This window comes from Halyomorpha halys, unplaced genomic scaffold (genome assembly GCF_000696795.3).
Source record: "Halyomorpha halys isolate HHAL.00 unplaced genomic scaffold, Hhal_1.1 Scaffold65.1, whole genome shotgun sequence".
In the NCBI taxonomy this organism is placed as follows: domain Eukaryota; kingdom Metazoa; phylum Arthropoda; class Insecta; order Hemiptera; family Pentatomidae; genus Halyomorpha; species Halyomorpha halys.
The window spans coordinates 578,768-597,749 of NW_027109066.1; the positions used below are offsets into that span (position 1 = coordinate 578,768).

An 18,982-nucleotide genomic window follows, 5' to 3' on the forward strand; every position below is an offset into this window, starting at 1 on the left:
TAGTTTAATAAGGAAGAAATTATGTCATTCACTAAATCCATTTTAAAACCATATTTATTTATTTTATGCCAATGTCTCGACCTGAGTTTCAGGTCTTCATCAGGAGTTATGACATAGAAGGTAGGCCTAAAACTCGCCAACAGTTTTAGGCCTACCTTCTACGCCAGAACCCCTGATGAAGACCTGAAACTCAGGTCGAAATGTCGGCATAAGATAAATAAATATGGTTTTGTTAATTTATGTTGTTCTTTGCTGACCGCACCCTCCAAAAACTTCTCCAATAATTATTTATTCTGTTACTGTAGCCGTGCGTCAACCCTGAGGGTTCAGGAGCCCTCTGGAGTGCACCCAGCCTTATAAAGTAGGTAGCTTTAATTGGAGGTAAAGCATGATTGATGACCCTTCATGGGTTGTAGTCGTACAGATTTTCCTTTTTATTTATAAAAAAAACACACAATTTGGACCCATCTCCAAAGTTTGGACAATCCAGTAGGTAACAGACAAGTAGATCGAGAATATTGATAAAATATAACATTTTATTATCGAGGCAATAAATATCAATATGGGTTTAAATAATTCAATATGTGGTGAATATAGGACATTAAATAATTAAGATGTACTGGACTATGGAGTTTGTGTGAAACATCCAAAAAAAATAAATAAAGGAAGTAAGAAGAATTAAGGGTTTTTCCTTCTTTAAAATAAATAAATATAAAATTGTATATCCTTAGTCAAAGATTAAATCTGTACCTAGTCTGAAGAAGTTGATAAGTCAAGTTTACTTGATTATGAGTAATCGAATTCTTAAAAGTTGCTAAGGATAAATAAATAAAAATTCTCTTTCAATGCATTATGCAATGGATTGGGAAATAGATGGAACTTGCCCAAAGTTACCCATTTAAACTTCATACTTTCAGAAAATATCATTTGAAATTAAATAATTAATTTGAAACATTATAAAAAAACAGAGTTGTAACATATGATAAATATATATTTCAAATATAAAACCATCTTTCTTTCCAATGGAAACAGCAGTTGCCCCTCTTTTAACGCCATATATATTAATTAAAATGTAAATATTTTAATAAGGCAGTAAATAGATTTAATTACTTTATTAAATTTGTATTTTAGTTAGAAGTATGTTTTTTTTTTAAAGAAAGGGAATTATACTTGTGGTAATGTTTATATGGTGAAATACCAGCCAGTGGGATTATTTGTCACAACAATACTACATGTGGTGGCCAATAAGGTCAGTATCCTACGTACAGTTGCCCCATTGACTTGGAATGGTACATCGCCCCTTCGACTTGGTATGGTAAGTCGCCCAATCGACTTGTTGGTATAGTTGATCAGTTGCTTTACTCCAGTCACCAGACTTTGCTGCGTGATCATCCTAGCGCCAGTTCGCTGTGTGGGCCCACCTATGTTTATTAAGAACAGAACGTGGTCTCCGAACTTTTCGGAACTGAATTCAGGACCCCAACCCATCGGAGTTCATTAATTTGTAAAAAAAATTGTAACTAGCAATTTTTTTTTTTTTCAACTATAATTTTGCTTAAAGACGATTTTTATCATTTTAATTTTGTTCTATATTTTTGGAAGATTTATCTTTTTAATTTTAATTTATATTTTTCTTTTTGTTGTATATACTTAACAAATAAATGTTTCGATCTGAGCCAGCTTTTCTTTTTGTTTTTTTTTGTTAAGCTTTCCTACAAAGAGAGTAGATTTTAGGTGGCCTAACACCCTCTATGAATAAAAGTTTACGGAGTGTTGATCCCTAAATATAACCTTCCTAAAATGGCTACCTACAAGGCAAGAAAACAAACTGATCTGAGCTCTGAAAATATGAAAAAGCATTGAGAAGTTAAAAAATGATTACAACATTTTAATTCACTAACCTCATGTCCTTTGAGTAAGTTTGTTTCTTTTTATTTTCAGTAAAATCAAATTCGGATTCGGGAGTGAGTAGAGGATTCTTCCAGTTGGAACTCATTTCTGGGCTGGAATTAGATCTTCGTACGGGATTTCTACTCCTCCCACTACCTTCCTCTGAAAATTAAATAAAGAATAATTATTATAAAGATTAAAAAACTTAAAGAAAAATCGATGAGGAGAAGATGGTTGGGGGTGCGGTCAATGAGAAACACAAATAAGTATGATTAACTTATTTTAATGTGCCAATGTTTCGGCTAGAGTTTCTAGCCTTCTTCAGGGCTAAAAACAAAACAAGATAACAACCACAGTAAGTATAGAAAAATAAAAAAATATAAAAAGAAAGTATAAACAGAATAGTTTTACACATACAATGAATAATTTTACAAAATAGAATTAATAAAATGAAGTGATGAGAGAAGCGGGAAATAAAATGTATACATAGGTAATTGAAAAAGCGGGTACAATAACTTACTTAAGGAAATGAAATAAAAATAAAGTTATATAATGCAAAGAAGTATGAACATATTAGTTATTATTAATTTAAAATTTAAATATGAAAAGAAAATGAAAATTGAGAGGAAGAAAATATATGTAACAATAATAGATGATAAAGAGGCAAATTATAAGTATAGTGTACAAAACTTATAACGCGGGTAAGGAAAATGGATAAAAGTGGAGAAAATAAGGGGAAAGAGTGAAATAAAGAAAGGGGAAAGAAAACAAAAAAGAAGAATAAAAACGAACCTGTTCGCTGGAAGATCGAGCGCCTACAACACGGTCAACTATCTCTCATAATTATTAAAGAAAAATCGTTTATTGACCATGCGCAATTAATAAAAGGAAGATAGCCCAGTCCAAGTGCGGTCAAAAATAATTTTGTTCTTCATTTTCCTTTTTTCATGGCCTTTATTTCATTCTTTGTCTTTAAGTGTGTTCTGTATTTGTTTTATATTTCTCTTTTATCAACTTTTTTATTTTTTATCACTTACCTTTTTTTTCTTTTTTTTTATAGTAAGTTTAATACTTTTTTATATTTCTTGTTTATTTCTATGTTTTGCTCTAAATCTCATTTTTATTTTCTTTAATTTACTTTTTTTCATTTTTATATATTTTTACAATGTTTTTAGCCCCACCTTAGTTTATTTTTATTTCATGTTACCTTATTTTTTTACTTAGTTGATTATTTTTAGTTGTCCGTTTCTTTTTCAGAACCGATGAAGCCTTACAAAGTATCGACGAAACATTGGCTCATAATAAATACTATTTTTACTATTTGAGTTATTTTTGACCATACCCAGATCATCTTCCTTTTATTAAAAAAGTTATAGTGAGACAAGAAATGCAAAAAAAATAAAAATCTTGTTAAGTATCCATAATATCAATAACGAACTAATTATCAGAAAATATAACTAGACTAGTCCTGCTGCAGGAAAACAAGAACTCTAACGTAACACATTAAAGAGGAGATACAAGAACATTTCACAAAGAAAATACAGAAACATAAATTTCAAGGCATTGTTTCGTTGCAACGTGGAGCTTAAAAGATTCTTGCTAACATTCTCTTTGAGAGGTTACTTCATTTCTGTAGCAAGCACTAAGTACATAACAAAATGGAGGTCAACATTTGACTAAAACTTTGCACTTTAGCTAATACTTAATGAAGGAAGGAAATATAAGTTGCATACCCAATATAATTTGATTTATTTCCAAAATGCCTATTTTGGTCTCAACTTTTTTCTCTATCACCCACCATTTTTGACACAATATTTAAGCATTAATGAAACAACGAAATCACTTCTCGTATGGTTTTCAAATAATACCTCAGTGATGCAGAACAGTTGACCATGCTTCATTTTAGAGTTTTAGCTAAACAATGAATGTTTCTTTTCATGCAATTATATTTCCAGAGCTAAAGCTATACATTTGAAGATATAGTCCTTACGAGGATTCCTTAGAATGGTGTTATACAACGTAACAGTTACTCAAACTAATAAATAATAAATAGTTATTTATAAAAATAAATAATAGTTAAAATATTTTTCTTACCAAATTCTTCGAAATCGTGAAGATTTTTTCGAATCGGAGAACATGGTATACTAACTGGTTCAGATGCAACCCTTTCATTTCTTACAGAGACCTAACAAAATAAGGAAAACATAAAATAAATATATTTAATAAACCAAGAAGTGATTGCATACACATGAAAATAAAAAATATATATATAATTTCTTTAAAATTTAAATAGAATAATTCTATCTCAATAGAATTATGGTATCTGTAAAGACTTTCACTGATATTATCCACAATATCGGCTGGAAGGGAAATAATGATACTACAGAATCAGGGAGTCCAACTCCGAACATAATCAATGATTTTAAAATATAGAGTTAAAAAATCCTTTGGTTGTTCACTGCCAAATTTTTATAGTGAAAAGACCTTTGCCTAACCATAATCAGCAACTGCATATATCTTCTTATCGACAAACAGTTGAATAGCAGTTATTCCAAACCCCTAGTAGAATCGATGAAGGAATTTTGCAGACAGCAAGGGTTGGTCAAAAGTATTTTTACTGCACAAGAAGTAAACAAACCACCCGAGGCACTCGTGAGTACGTGGCTCTCTCTCCACCGTAATCAATTGAGTTGGGAAAATGTTTTTGGGAGGTATCCCTCATTTTGCATACAATTGAATTCTATTGTCTTCCAGGACTAAATTAATTGAATTACCTGATCCTCATAACTGATAGAACTCAGCGGGGGTAGTGTGTATGAGCAAATTTCAGAAGTCACATAATCTTTTGGGCACTGAAGAGAATGTAGTTCATTAGAAAGCCTCATCGTCCAAGACACAGCACCTAACAAGTATCAAAATGATAAACAATAAACAGAACAATCTCTATTAGATATACAAAACTAAAACTAACCTGTAGCTCTTTTTATGAGAATTTCGGCCCAGGTTTTACACCAACACGCACAAACTTGTCTCTCAGGTCTGTGAAATCCTGCAGGGAAAAAAAAAATTTGTTTTAGTTCCTAATATTAACTTTATGTAAATCTCAAAGCACCATAACTGCCCGAATATATGTTGAAAATTTTCTTTCACAATATTTTCTCCAATAAAACGATGACCTATGTTCAAGGTTTCAATCAGGAGCATGTCGTCAATTATCTAATATATAACAGTTAAGTAAACTAAGAAGGTTGTGGAAATTACAGAGGAGAGACAAATATATATATATTTGAAACAAGACAACCCTCAGGCCACTGCTGATGTAAGGCTGTGAAGTCTGGGGAGCGGCATCCTTTACGAAAAGGAAAAAAAACTACAATCTTTTCAAAATAAAGTCTTAAGAATCGCAGTTAATGCTCCTTGGTTCATAAGAAATAGCCAATTGCATCGCGAATTACAGATGGAGTCAATAGAGGATTACATCAAAAAACGGTTCATGAAGTGCCACTCTCAGTTGCCGACAGTTTAAGGAGCAGTGACCTACAACCTGGGAAACCCAACCTCAACCCAAAGACTGAAGCCCAGACTGTTGCAGGACATTCTGTTATAAATTTTAATAAATATAAAATTAATTCGTAGTCACACTACCTTTATTTTACTTATTATTATTACTCATTTTATTTATTCATTATTTTTTTTTTCTCTCTTTTCTTCTCTCATCCCTTTTTCAAATTAACTTGTTCCTTTTTACTATTAGAGGGCAATTGTTTGTTTTATTTAAGTGTACCAATATCATTATGTTTAGTTATTAATTTTATTTTCCTCTTTTATTAAGAAGCATTATTCTTATTTATTTTATTTTTTCTTTTAATAAGAACATTGTATATAGTTAGAGATGCCTTTTGTATGAGACTATACTCCCATAATCAACTGTTAAAAAATATATATAATATAACGGTTACATCAACCATGTTAGGCCGATCTGGTATAAAATAAAAATAAAAAAGAGACAGGACAAATAGTGCTGCTATGGAATAGCGTTAGTTTTCATTCCTGATATAAAAGACAGTGCCAAAGGTAATCTATTGTAAAGGTAGCTAGAACAGGGTTCATTCAATTTAGTTTACACCCACAGACAAACCAGGGATTTTTTCTCATAATAACTTGCGGAAGTTAGCATAAGAAAATAGTATTTTAAACTTGTATTTATATTTGATTTCTTAATTTTATGAAAATAAATGTTTATCTAAGAACTCTTAACTCCTGCATTTATTACGAGTTTTTGGTTTGATCTTACTCGTCGAGGTTATTAAGTCACTTCATAGTAGGGCTGAGAGAAAGAAAGTAACCAATTTTTATAAGTCAGAAGAAATGAGGTTCAAAATGAAACAATGATCAAATAGATAACATAGTGGTTAGCATTATTGAGCAAGTACGAGGGTAAGTCAATTATTATCCGCAATATAGTTATAAAATTTTATTGTAATCAAATAGGAAACTTACAAGTATATCATTTTTCGACACAGTCCCCTAGCTTTTCAACACACTTGATCCATCGTTGTAGAAGCTTCATGATGTTGAACCTCATAAAAGAAGGTTTTCGGTTCAGCTGCAAGCCAGGAATGCAGTGCTTCTTTCATTGCTTTGTCCAAGGTAATTCGACGGCCCCTTAATGTTTATTTGAGTGGAACAAACAAGTGAGAGAAGGGGCAAGAACGGGACTAAATGGAGGATGGAGGCATTTGGTCCAAATCGCAAGCTATAGCTTGGCAGTAAGCATCTCACTGTAACATGCACTGTTTATTGTTATGCCCCTTTCCTCATAATGTTCCAGTACAGGACCTTGTGAGTCCCAAAAAACCATAAGCATCAGTTTTCCTGTTACTATCACTTGTTTCGCCCACTCAAAAAGGCATATGTCGATTTACCTAGATCGAAGCAATGAAAGAGGTAGTGCATTCCTGGCTCGCAGCTCAAAAAGAACAATTCTTCAAAAATAACAAATTACTTTTTCTTAACATTTTGAAACAGCCATGTAATCTCAGTAATCCAAACTAAAAAGTTCGGATTAAAGAAAGTATTAAGAAAAAAGGTGTAAAAAAATTAAGTAATATGAATGTACATAACTATTTATATTTATTTCATTTTTTTCTACATATTTTATTGAAAATTTGCAGTTTAAAATTAAAAAAAAAAATAGTTTTCTTTTACATCATTAATAATGCTAAGTGATGATTTAATTAAATTAGTTGTACAGAATCAAATGATTTATATAATAGATGTTATGTATTTCTAAAACCAACAAAATATATTCTCAACACTTCAATAGGAATTAGATTACCCAATATTGAAACTCTAAAACTTTCCACTTTTGATTTTCACGGTGATTACTATAACCTGCTTATAGATCAGGAAGATAAAAATAACCTTCACATATTTGCACTTCTATTTGAAAACAAAAAATGTTAATGCTTGCTGAGTTTTCTAAAAAAAAGTAACATTTTTTTATGCTAGTTCGGATTACCGAGATGGAGTGTTCGGAAAACCTTAGTTTGGATTACTGAGATTACACTGTATAATAAATCAATAATTAATCACAAAATTATTTAAATATGCAATATAAAATGGTAGTCATTTAATTTTCACCTGTTACTTTAGGAAATTCTATATTACTAGGAGGCACTGGAGGTAGCTCCCCATCGGGTGCAGTAGTGGCTGTACTTGAGGTCGCGATGGTCTGAAATTTATGACAAAATAAATTAAATATAAATGAACACGCAGCATTTTAATATAAAAAGAATTTTAAAGATTTAAATAATTTACTTCAGGTGGTTTAGAATCTTCTTTTTTCATAGCCGTCGGTGGAGCTAGAAAAAAATTTTTAAAATGATTACTTATTCATAATCAACTGAACCTTGATTTTACTTGACTATTATCTGATATTTCTTATCTCGACTTAGCGACCTTGATCATTATATCATGAATAAGCTTAGGTAAATTTATGTATACATGTGAGGTAAATATAAATAAATAAATACACATAAATGGAACCACTAGAGAATTATTTTATGTCAAATCTTTTCACAAATATTATATAAAGAAATATAAAAATTTAAAAAAAGCAATAATCTAATTAAAAATTTAGTTAGATTAGCAATAATCTAGTTAAAAAATACAGACAGTGAAATTTTTCAGTAAACGTAGTCAAATAAGTGAAATGATAATTGAACAAACAATATTTAAAGTTATTTTAAATCTAATTGTGAAGTAGAACATAAATCATGTGGAATCACCAGAAGAAAACATTCCAACAAACTGAGAACTACGATCGAGGCTCAACCACCAAGTATTTAATAGCAATCATAAAATTTTTATTTCATCTTTTTAATATTTAAATTAAGTTAAGATTATATTTAATAAATGTTAAATAATTTTTAGCAATCATAAAATTTTTATTTCATCTTTTTAATATTTAAATTAAGTTAAGATTATATTTAATAAATGTTAAATAATTTTTAGCAATCATAAAATTTTTATTTCATCTTTTTAATATTTAAATTAAGTTAAGATTATATTTAATAAATGTTAAATAATTTTTATTTTATTTTATTTTGGTTTATACTAGATATTGCATTTTCTCTCATAGTCATATATTCCAAACTTTTCTGTAAACTATTTAATGCATTCTTTGATTTTCTTCAAATTCGAGATGAATGCTCCTTCAAGGCAATTTTTTTTTTTTTTAGTTCAACATCAGAGAAAAGAAATGAAAGAAATAAAGAGAAAAGAAAATCCAGATTTGAGATTTTTTAAATAAAAATGATTTTTGTGTTTACTTCCATTCAGTAAGCCTGATGAAACGCTACAGAGAGGGGCAGAAGGTTAGCTCACATTAAATAATTTAATAAAAGGAAGATGGTTCAGGTGTGATCAAAGAAAAAACTCAAATAGTTATTTTACTATTTGAGTTTTTTTTTTTTACCGCACTCAGACCATCTTATATTAAATACTTTAACTACTATTACTATTTGAGTCTTTCTTTTACTGCACTCATTTTATATTCATCTTTTTGATATAGGCCTGACACATTTTTTAATGCGCACTTATATAACATGCCCATTCTCAGTGGACAAATCCATTGGACCCATGGTTAACCAGTGTAGACAGGTTACACTATAATTTCATACATAGATAAAGTTAAAAAAATAAATTAATACTTGGTTAAACGAATACTAACCTGGCCTAACCCTGCAATCTTGATAACAGTGATCACAGAAGCCATGCTTCAATGCTTTTAATGTGCAACCACTAGTCGTAACGGTGACCAATTTGTTACCGACCAACCACGTCATACTTTGTCCACCATTTAAAATTTTCTCAGCACAACTACTTCTGAAATTCAAGAGTGATTTTTATTGAATAATTACCCAAATCTTTTTATAAAGGATACATTCCTACAAACAAACATATTTAATCAATCAAATAACAAACCTCTTTGGAATCGGAGAACAGGTAGAGAATGTATACATGGCCATAAGATCCAAGCAAGTTTCGGTTAGCTCTTTGTGGAATGAAACGAGTGCTTCATCCATCGGAGGTTTCAGGTCCAGCCTAGAAGAGACAGATGGACGGTTCTCACGTTTACGGCTCCCCTACAAAGAAATAATATCATATATTTATAAAAAAAACAATACTATAATTTGTAATATACTATAATAAATAAAAAGGAGTAGCAGTGAAGAAAAATAATTAAGAAATAGTTTTTCTTAATTCATATTTTCAGTTAGGATACAACCCTAAAACACCCTCTACATCTGAAAAATATTTATGACAAATACATCTGTAAACAATTTTGTAATTCCTCTTTTTTGATAAATAGCTATATTTTTAATATAAATAGTTTATATATAATCTTTTCAATTACTTGAGACTGGTATTTATTGTTTAAATAAATTAGTTAGTGTCCATATTAAGTTTCAACACTCTTCATTATATCATCAACGGTCCAACATTTCGGCCAATTCAGCTATCTTCAAGGATAAACTTAAATATAAATTTACACCTCACATCCAATTATTTAAAAACATTTTGCAGGTTATTATGCCCAGGACATTAATAACAAGTCAAATCGCCTGATGAAACAATAAATTAATAGGGAATCATTTTAATTATTAATAAGCTTGCTTAAGCTAATGTCTAGTTACCTATTTTGTCTGTTAATAAGATAGTTGATAGTGTTAAGATCATCTAAAATTAAAAGTTTTAAAAATTAATGAAATTGTGACAACATAGGTAACTAGGCCTAAGCTAAGACTAGCTTATTAATAATTAAAATGATTCCCTATTAATTTATTGTTTCATCGGGTGATTTGACTTGTCAATAATGTTTTTAAATAATTGGATGTGAGGTGTAGATTTATATTTAAGTATATCCTTGAGGATGGCCGAAACATTGGGGTTCTAAGGATAAGAAAGTAATTTAATTCCTATTATTTATTTCTACAAGATTTAAATATTATAATGTATGAAAAATTTATCTGGTAAATAAATACAACAAATATATCTGTGCTTAGATGGTAAAATATAATAAGTCACTTCTTACTAAAAAAGGGTTTTTCACATTTTGGATTATCGTACATAGACGTTAAGGTACAAAAAATGTTTAAGTAGTTTAGTTCAAGTTTCTGAGAAAATATCCGTCACAAATAGTGAAATAAAATATAAATATTTAGTGGTTATTTCTTTTCCAAATTTTCCTTTATTTAAAAAAATATTTACAAGAATATTGATTGGGCTTTGCACATAGAGAAAAGGAACAAGTCTAACAGAATATTAGTTAAGGAAGCTAAGAGGAAATCTTGGGAGGAATTCGGTGGATAAAAACTATAAAGAAAATATAAGGAAATTCTGGGACATCACAAGAGCACTAAGGAACGAAAAAGCAAAGCCTATGAGGAGTGTAAAGGAAGAGCATGGCATGCTGATAACAGAAGACAAGGACATACTGGATGCTTGGAGGAAATACTTACAAGAAAAATTCAGAACGGAAGAAAGGTGGCAGAACTTTTGAGACTGCCATACAAGAGGTAGAATAACTAAACCAGAAGTCCCAGACATGGATGATTCCATAGAAGAGGAGCAAGTCGAAGCAGCTATGGCTAAGATAAAGCAAGGAAAAGCGGCTGGGCCAGATGGGATAGCACCCGAATTTATAAAACATGGGGGACATGAACTTGTCAAGTGTCTCAAAACTTGAACTTGTCAAGGTTTGGGATCCCAAAAAGATACCAATGGAATGGGAAAACAACATCATTATCCCAATCCATAAGAATGGAAGCCAAAGTGTGTGTGATAATTACAGCCCTATATGTCAGTCATCAGTGGTATATAAAGTATACACTAGGATCCTGGAACAAAGATTAAGAAAACTAGTGGAAGAAGATCTGGAAGAGTAACAGACAGGTTTTAGGCCCGGTAGGCAGACCCAAGATTATATCTTCTCCCTGAGAATGACTGTAAAGAAGGCATCGGATAGAGGTAAAGAAGTATACCTAGCTTTCCTAGATTTACAGGCAGCTTTCGACCATGTTTCTAGACAGAAAATATGGGATGCATTGGAAGATAAGAGAATCCCACAAAATCTCATAAGTACAATCAAGGCAGTATATCAAGGCCCTAAGGGAGAAACAAGGTTAGGCAGCACTGAGTCTGAACCATTCCATTTCTTTAAGGGAGTTAAACAGGGCGATAGCCTGAGCCCTCTGCTGTTCATAATTTTCATGGATGCCATTTGGAAATGGCCCAGTGTTGGTGCAGGCAATGATATATGCAGATGGTGTGGTTATTTTGGCGGACAATGCTGAATCTCTCCAGGTTGCTTTGGATGAGTGGTTAGAACTACAACTAAGAGGTATGCAAATCAATGCTGCCAAAAGCAAGGTTATGTGTGTTGGAAGAAGGAATGAAGATCTCAGAATCACTTGCAATGGAGAGAACCTTGAGCAAAATTACACCAACTGCTACCTGGGAACAATGATCTGCAAGGATGGAAGAACAGACCAGGTCATGAATAGAGTCCAAAAGGCCAATGGAATATTCTACAAGATATCTCTGATACTCATTGGAAAGCAGGAGTTGAGCAGGAAGATTCTGCTATTCAAATCATTTTTTCTCCCAATACTACTATGTGGATCGGACAGCTGGACAGCCCTGGACCGTCATCCTAGTAAGGTTGTTTTTGTGGAAATGAAATTCCTATGGAAAATATTAGGAAAAACCAGCCGAGAGCAAATAAGGAATGAAAGCGTACGCGATGAACTAGGAGTAAAATGTGTCCAAGAGGTGACTGAAGAAAGACAGCTGAAACGGTTCAGGCATGTTAACAGAATGGGAGATGACTGTAAGGCCACGTGGCTTCTAGAAGCAAGACCGGGAGGAAGGCAACCTCAAGGCAGGCCAAGGCTCATGTATACTGACCTGATTGAGGGCATTGGCACAGCGAGAGGAAGCACCATGCTGGAGATGAGAATGCTTGCACAGGGTTTCTGAGACAATATCCGTTGCAAATAGTGAAATTTAATATAAATGGTTATTTCCTTTATTTTAAAAAAATTCACAAAAATATCTTATCTCTATCTGGCTCCATTAGGAAGAAAACAAATGATTAAAAAGAAAATTGTGCCATCTGCATTCTGAAACAGGCAGTATTTTTTCTTCTAGGCAAGTTCCTCGGAAACGGTTCAATTAATAAGGAGGTGTAGATAGTTGACCGTAGATTACTAATTAGAGAAGATGGTGCGGGTCAACAAAAAGAACTTAAATAAATGAAAAATTATTTATTTATGCCAACATTTTGACCTGAGTTTTAGGTCTTCATCAGGAAGGTAAGCAGGAAATCCTAGCTAAATCTCAGTTCAGCTAACCTTACTGATGAAGACCTGAAACTCAGGTCGAAACATCGGCATAAATAAATAATTTTTTGTTTATTTATGTTGTTTTTGCTGACCGCACCCCCGACCATCTTCTCCAATTCAATTAATAAGGTTAGTCCATAATTTACCTCCCGTTACTTTCTCATACCTCAGACAAGCTACAAGTTTTTATTTCCATCGAACGTTTGTTCAGCAAGGTTATAAAGCAGGGAAAGTTTGGTTGAGACTCAAAGGAACCTTTTCTGGAAAGTGCATCTTCTTTTTAATAGTCATAAATTTGGCAGTGTGAAGGAATCCATCACAACACTACATAGAATCCTCTCGGCAGGAGCTGTTCCAAGACCCTTCGGCACCCGATCACTACCAAGTCATCTGTACCATTCTGAGTCAGAGTCTATATAGCTGCTTGAGAATCTATGAACGTGATGATTCTGCAGTCATTCTCTCAAGTAGATGCTCCACCCCTATTTTAAACGCTAAAATTTACCCCTCAAAGTTGCTGGTGACCTGACAACTCAAATTTTTACTTAGTTCTTCTTGATCTAATCTTTATTAATCTACCTCACCACAAAAAGAAATTTGTTTAACCAACAATACACTTAACAAGAATTATATAATTTATGAGAAATAAAACAATAAAAACAAAGAAAGAAGCCTAAATCATAAAATAAGCTTATACCTGCTCAGTAAGGCTGGAACTTCTTTTCCGATTAGATGAATCTTCATTAACTAACTCACTACTCCTTACACCTAAATGCAGATCTTCAAAGCATAAAAATATATTTGTTTTTAAACCCTGAAAACGATACACAATTTTAATCATTACTTAAGGAATCAAAATATAATTTTAAAAAATTAATAATAATAAATAAGTAACAAAATATAGATACCGTAATTATAAATTTAACAAAATCTCTTCTGAACGGGAGACGACATTTTAAAAACCAAGCGGCAATCACATGGTGAGCGAGAGAAACTGTGTAATGATTATATTTAAAAGGATTTGTATACGGCAAAGATATGGCAAACACAGACATATACTGATCTCCGACGAAGTTTGCAAAGACTTTTGGTAACTGCGTTAAAGCTTGAAAAAAAAAAAAATCATTTAAACATAATTAAATCAAAATAATGATGAAACTTGAAAATATTTATATTGAAACAAACTTACTTGAAAGGAACTCCAAAATTGGAATAGCTATATGTACGGTAGCGGAGATCTTTGACAAGTTCAGAAGAACTTCAGGAAGGAGTTTCACCATGGCATCCTGCATTTCAAGAACACATAAAGTAAGCGCGAAAACACATTGCCGAGCGGATCTGATCGCCAAACCTAGAAAATCAAATACATACATTAGGCTATAAAAATAAAGGTTTCAGAAACAAAAGTTTTTTTTTATTTATAATAAAACTCATTGAAGTTAAGAATTATTTTTAAATTTAATCTCAGTGGGAATTAAACACGAGCAATAGTACCTATACTCTTTTTTTGGTGTAGTTTGTTTGTTTTGGTTTATTGGTGTAAAACGGACATAAGATAAGATAGGAGTGAGTGAGCCTCGTGTCACCTATTCTCAGCCTAGTCAGCACGACTTCCTCTTCAGCACGACCCCACAATTATACTGATAAAACATGAAAGGTAAATAGTTTTATATAATAGGAAAAAAAAGTGTTATAAAAATTTGAACCTTCTCTCTACGACATTTACGGCTGGAAGTACCATAGAACTTGACATTGGTTTTTATAATTAAATAATAAAATACAAAGGAGGAGTTAAAAAATATATATAAATTATTAACTAAACTAATAAAATGAACAGATGCATCTAGATATATATTATTTAAAAGATCTATTAATTTAATTCAATGAGGAGACCAAGTAATTGATGTTAAATGATAAATGTAACAGGGAAATTATTATTACAGATTACATAAAATTTTAATATAGAAGAAAGATTCTGAGATGTGTTATATTTTTCATTTTAGTCTTTTACCCTAACATTAACTCTACCTTTATATCTTTTTATTGTCGCCCTGTTCAAGACCTACAATGTAGGTTGAAATGTCAGCAGAAAATAACAAATAATAGTCACTATTTTTTCTATGTATATACGTACAAATACATAGAATATATATAGTGTTGTTACACAAACCCCGAGTAAGTTGTATCACAGTAATGTAGAACAAGCTGTAGTAGACAATTGGCATGATTATGCAAACAATAAAGTTGTGAAACGGCACCTAAATATAGTTGTATTATTGACTGATCCTCAAAACCCCCCCCAAAAAAACAATAAATAAATATTGTAACATCCTCTTTTTGAGTAAATAGTATATTTTTATGTATAATGGGTTTTTAATATATTTTTATTTTATGTATTGTTTCAATATTGTTCATTTGCTTTGTTATACCAAAAAGGAAGCTAACCGATTTGGTTTAGTCAAATATGTAGTGGAAAGATCGTTATTCAAAACAAAGAAGATGGCGGTGCATGTTTTGCCAAAAGTATTAAAGAAAATTATTCATAAAGAAAATCATAATAAAAAACTCAAAACCGTAGTGCTACAATCGATGCTGAGAACGAACACCAATAGAAGAAGAAGGAAAAGAGCTTGGTTTTGGAATCATTCGTTGCTTAGGCGTGGGCGGGGAATGATGTTTCCTGGAAGCAGGAGGTCCTCCTCGTCTTTTCTCTAGCTCAGAGGTAGACATCAAAGAGTCACCCAAGAAGAATAAGGGACTCTTGGTTTGAATTGCCCGGTACAAGGACAATACAGCAGAGGTGACTGGAAGCCATTGTTAACTATTGGATAGAGCATTTTGGGAAAGAAGACAAAGCCATTGTTGACCATTTGACAGAGCATTTTTGTGAAAGAAGACATCAAAACTCATCAACCATCAAAAGAGTATGAATTTGTTAGTTTTGTTCTACCTAAATTTAAATACATTGTAAAATCAGATATTAATTTAACTAAGTGTTCTGATTGCTGAGAAACCCCCCCTGAGATTAAGAGTCTAAAATGTTGTAAAATTCTACTATCAAGTTAATATTAAAGCTTTTCATTTTAACCCAAGCTATACTTAAGATATGAGAATAAGTAAAAACTATTAATTTTCCTTTTTATTCACTCCAAATAATTTTTGAATATTAAAATATATATATACTAACCACATTCTAATGTTTTAATTAATTTCTGCTGCAAAGCTGACTCGAGCTGTCCATGGTACGGTATCAGCGAAGTTACGACTGGAAACACATAACTATGGAAATCAGATCTAGTGAACTTTGGAGGAGTGTTGGTCAGGCGATCCGGTAGGTTCCATGTAGCATCCATCACCTAATCAAAAAAATTAATAATTTTTTTAATTTGGAATCAGAAATATCTAAAGTTGGCTTAAAAAACATCATAAATTAAAAAAAAAATTCTATTATCACCAGTAATGAAGGTAACAAATTATATAAAGTTGTAGATGTACTGTTTTAAAACAAACAGTGAATTATATAATGCTGAAGAGGGGGACATAGTATATCTGAATCATCTAAGAAAAAAGCTTCAGACTTCAGTAAAAAAAAATACGACTAGTTAGTTATATTACGTCTATTTTGGTTTTTTTAACAACATTGTATAGTGTGTTTAATTGAAGTGATATTTAGTTATAATGAAAAATATAAAAAAGGACCATTAGGCCCACTGGCCAGATACGTTCTCCCACAAAACAAAAAAAAGAGAAAGAAATTGTTAGTAATATCTAATAGCAGACCGATTAGTTCGTTGTGTCTTGTAGCAACGTAATATATTTGGTTAGCACACATATTAATATATGTGTTAATATATTAAGAAATAAATCATTTTTCTCTTGGGAAGAAATCCCAAAACTTTAGCAATTAACATTTATTGATCTTAAAAATCAATATAATGTATGAAAATTAATTTTAATCTTGCTAACCTAATTAAATCATACATCTGATTTTTTTTTAAAACTAGAAGCTTTTTGTCCAGAGCCTTTAAATAATTATTTTTTATATGAGGAGAAGATAGTTGGGGGGTGCGATCAAAATATAACACAAAATAATTGAAATAAATTATTTAATAGTGCTATGTAATGTTTTCTATACACTTCTTTTCTCTAACTTAACTTCATATTTTATTTATTTATTTTAATATTATGGTTACATATTTCATTAGTTACATATATTTTCTTTCTCTCAATTTTATTTTTCCTTTCCATAATTTTAATTTTTAAATTATTAATAAACAAAAATATTCATATTCCTTTGCATTATATAACTTCAAATTTTCATTTTATTTTCTTAATTATGTTATTTTTACTAACTAACAATTGCCCATATATTCATTTTATTTACCACTTCTTTCATCACTTTAATTTTATTAATTCCATTCTATACAATTACAGTGAAGTCTCGCTTATACGAAACATTCAGTTATGCGAAGAATTTCTCAATCCCCTGCAAAAACCCCTGAATTATGTGTATGTAATTATCCATTTATACGAAACTTAGTTATAAGAAGAAAAGTTTGGACCCGCTTTATGCACATATTAGTAAATTTTATTCAGTTCTATGAATTTTTTTTTCTTCCGTGGCAAGACAAAGGACGAAAAATACCATGAAAAACGAAACAGTAAACAACTTTTTTCCGCAAGTAACATCCAGTCCCAATGACTCTTTATGTTTATATTCTACTCCCTAATGTATAATAATAAGCTCGGACGATTCCAATTCAGAAGACGAAGATCCTTTGCCTCTTCCATTTTTGCAGAAGCTCTTGAAGCATTTGAAGTTGTAAAACGTTTAATATGCGAAAGAAATTAGCGAGAAGGAATTTAACACCTAACCAGAATGCGAAGGAATCATGTATTCAGCCAAAAAACAACATGAAACAAACAAACGTAACACAATTTTTTTGTCAAAAATTAAAAAATTCGGATTAAATTTGTATATAATAAATACTTTTTTTTTTCACTTTGCTTTGTTTTTCTTTTTCTTTATATGTACCTACTAATTACGAGAAAAAAATTCTCAAAAATATACATACATAATATGTATAGCGTATTCACTTACACGAAATATTCACTTATACAAATATTTTTTGGTACCCCCTCACATTCGTATAACTGAGACTTCATTGTATTTATTTTATATCATTCAGTTTATATTTTATTTTCTATATTCATTGGTTGTTATCTTGTTCTGTTCTTAGGCCCTAGATGAAGACTAGAAATTCTAGCCGAAACATTGGCACGATTAAATAAGTTACATCAACTTATTTGTTTTTTATATATGTATATATAGTTGACCGTAAAAATTAAAATATAAGAAGATGGTCAGGACAGTCAGTTCAACCTTTCGCTTTGAACAGCCCTGATGAAGCCCTGCAAAGTGGGGCAAAACGTCGGACATTAAAATAGTTATAAACTATTTGTTCCATTTTCGTTTAGAACCCCTACATCTTCTTATATTTATTTGTGTTTTATTTTGACCGCACCCCCAACTATCTTCTCATATAATTTATTCATGGTCAACTATCTCTCATCATTAATTATTTTTTGTATAATTGGAGAAGTTTGTCGGGGAGTGCGGTCAACAAAGAACAACATAAATAAACAAAACCATATCTATTTATTTATGTTGTTCTTTGCTGACCGCACCCCCCGACAAACTTCTCCAATCATTAATCTACGGTCAACTATCTACACCTCATTATTTTTTGTATAACTTCTTTACATTGTTTATTGTGACTGTGAATCATCCTCCATAGTAAATTTTTAATAAACAATTTGTTTTACTAATCCTAATCTAGGTATTATTTTATTTTATTTTTACAAGACAATCACATTAATAAAAGTCTTACAAAATCAATTAGATCTTCATTAGACTGTATACAAATTATATTAGAGATTACAAAATGCTACAGCAAAGGGATACGAACCAATGAACTGATAGTATTAGCTATGAGATCAATGTCCGAAGAGTAATCTCTCTGTAAGAAAAGAGCACAAGACTTCAGCATCTGGGGCAATTCTTGAAGTAACATCAGCATCACTTTCCAATCTATATTCGGATACAAATAATACAATGCTTAGTTGTTTAAAATAAATAATTTTTTTATAATCTTTAAATTTCTTTCTTGAGACTGGCAATT

General features: G+C 31.1%; 1 protein-coding gene across 1 annotated transcript in view; it reads right to left on the reverse strand.

Annotated features, from left to right (window-relative positions):
- The window catches only part of gig (tuberin), a gene marked incomplete in the record, with an annotated part of 56,248 nt that overhangs the window by 17,796 nt on the left and 19,470 nt on the right, over positions 1-18,982 (reverse strand). Inside the window, 13 exon segments of the mRNA XM_067047282.1 lie at positions 1,902-2,052; positions 3,985-4,075; positions 4,665-4,792; positions 4,862-4,939; positions 7,534-7,624; positions 7,711-7,754; positions 9,125-9,279; positions 9,379-9,539; positions 13,498-13,614; positions 13,709-13,905; positions 13,990-14,151; positions 15,988-16,156; positions 18,770-18,891. Coding sequence (XP_066903383.1) covers positions 1,902-2,052; positions 3,985-4,075; positions 4,665-4,792; positions 4,862-4,939; positions 7,534-7,624; positions 7,711-7,754; positions 9,125-9,279; positions 9,379-9,539; positions 13,498-13,614; positions 13,709-13,905; positions 13,990-14,151; positions 15,988-16,156; positions 18,770-18,891 — 1,666 coding nt within the window.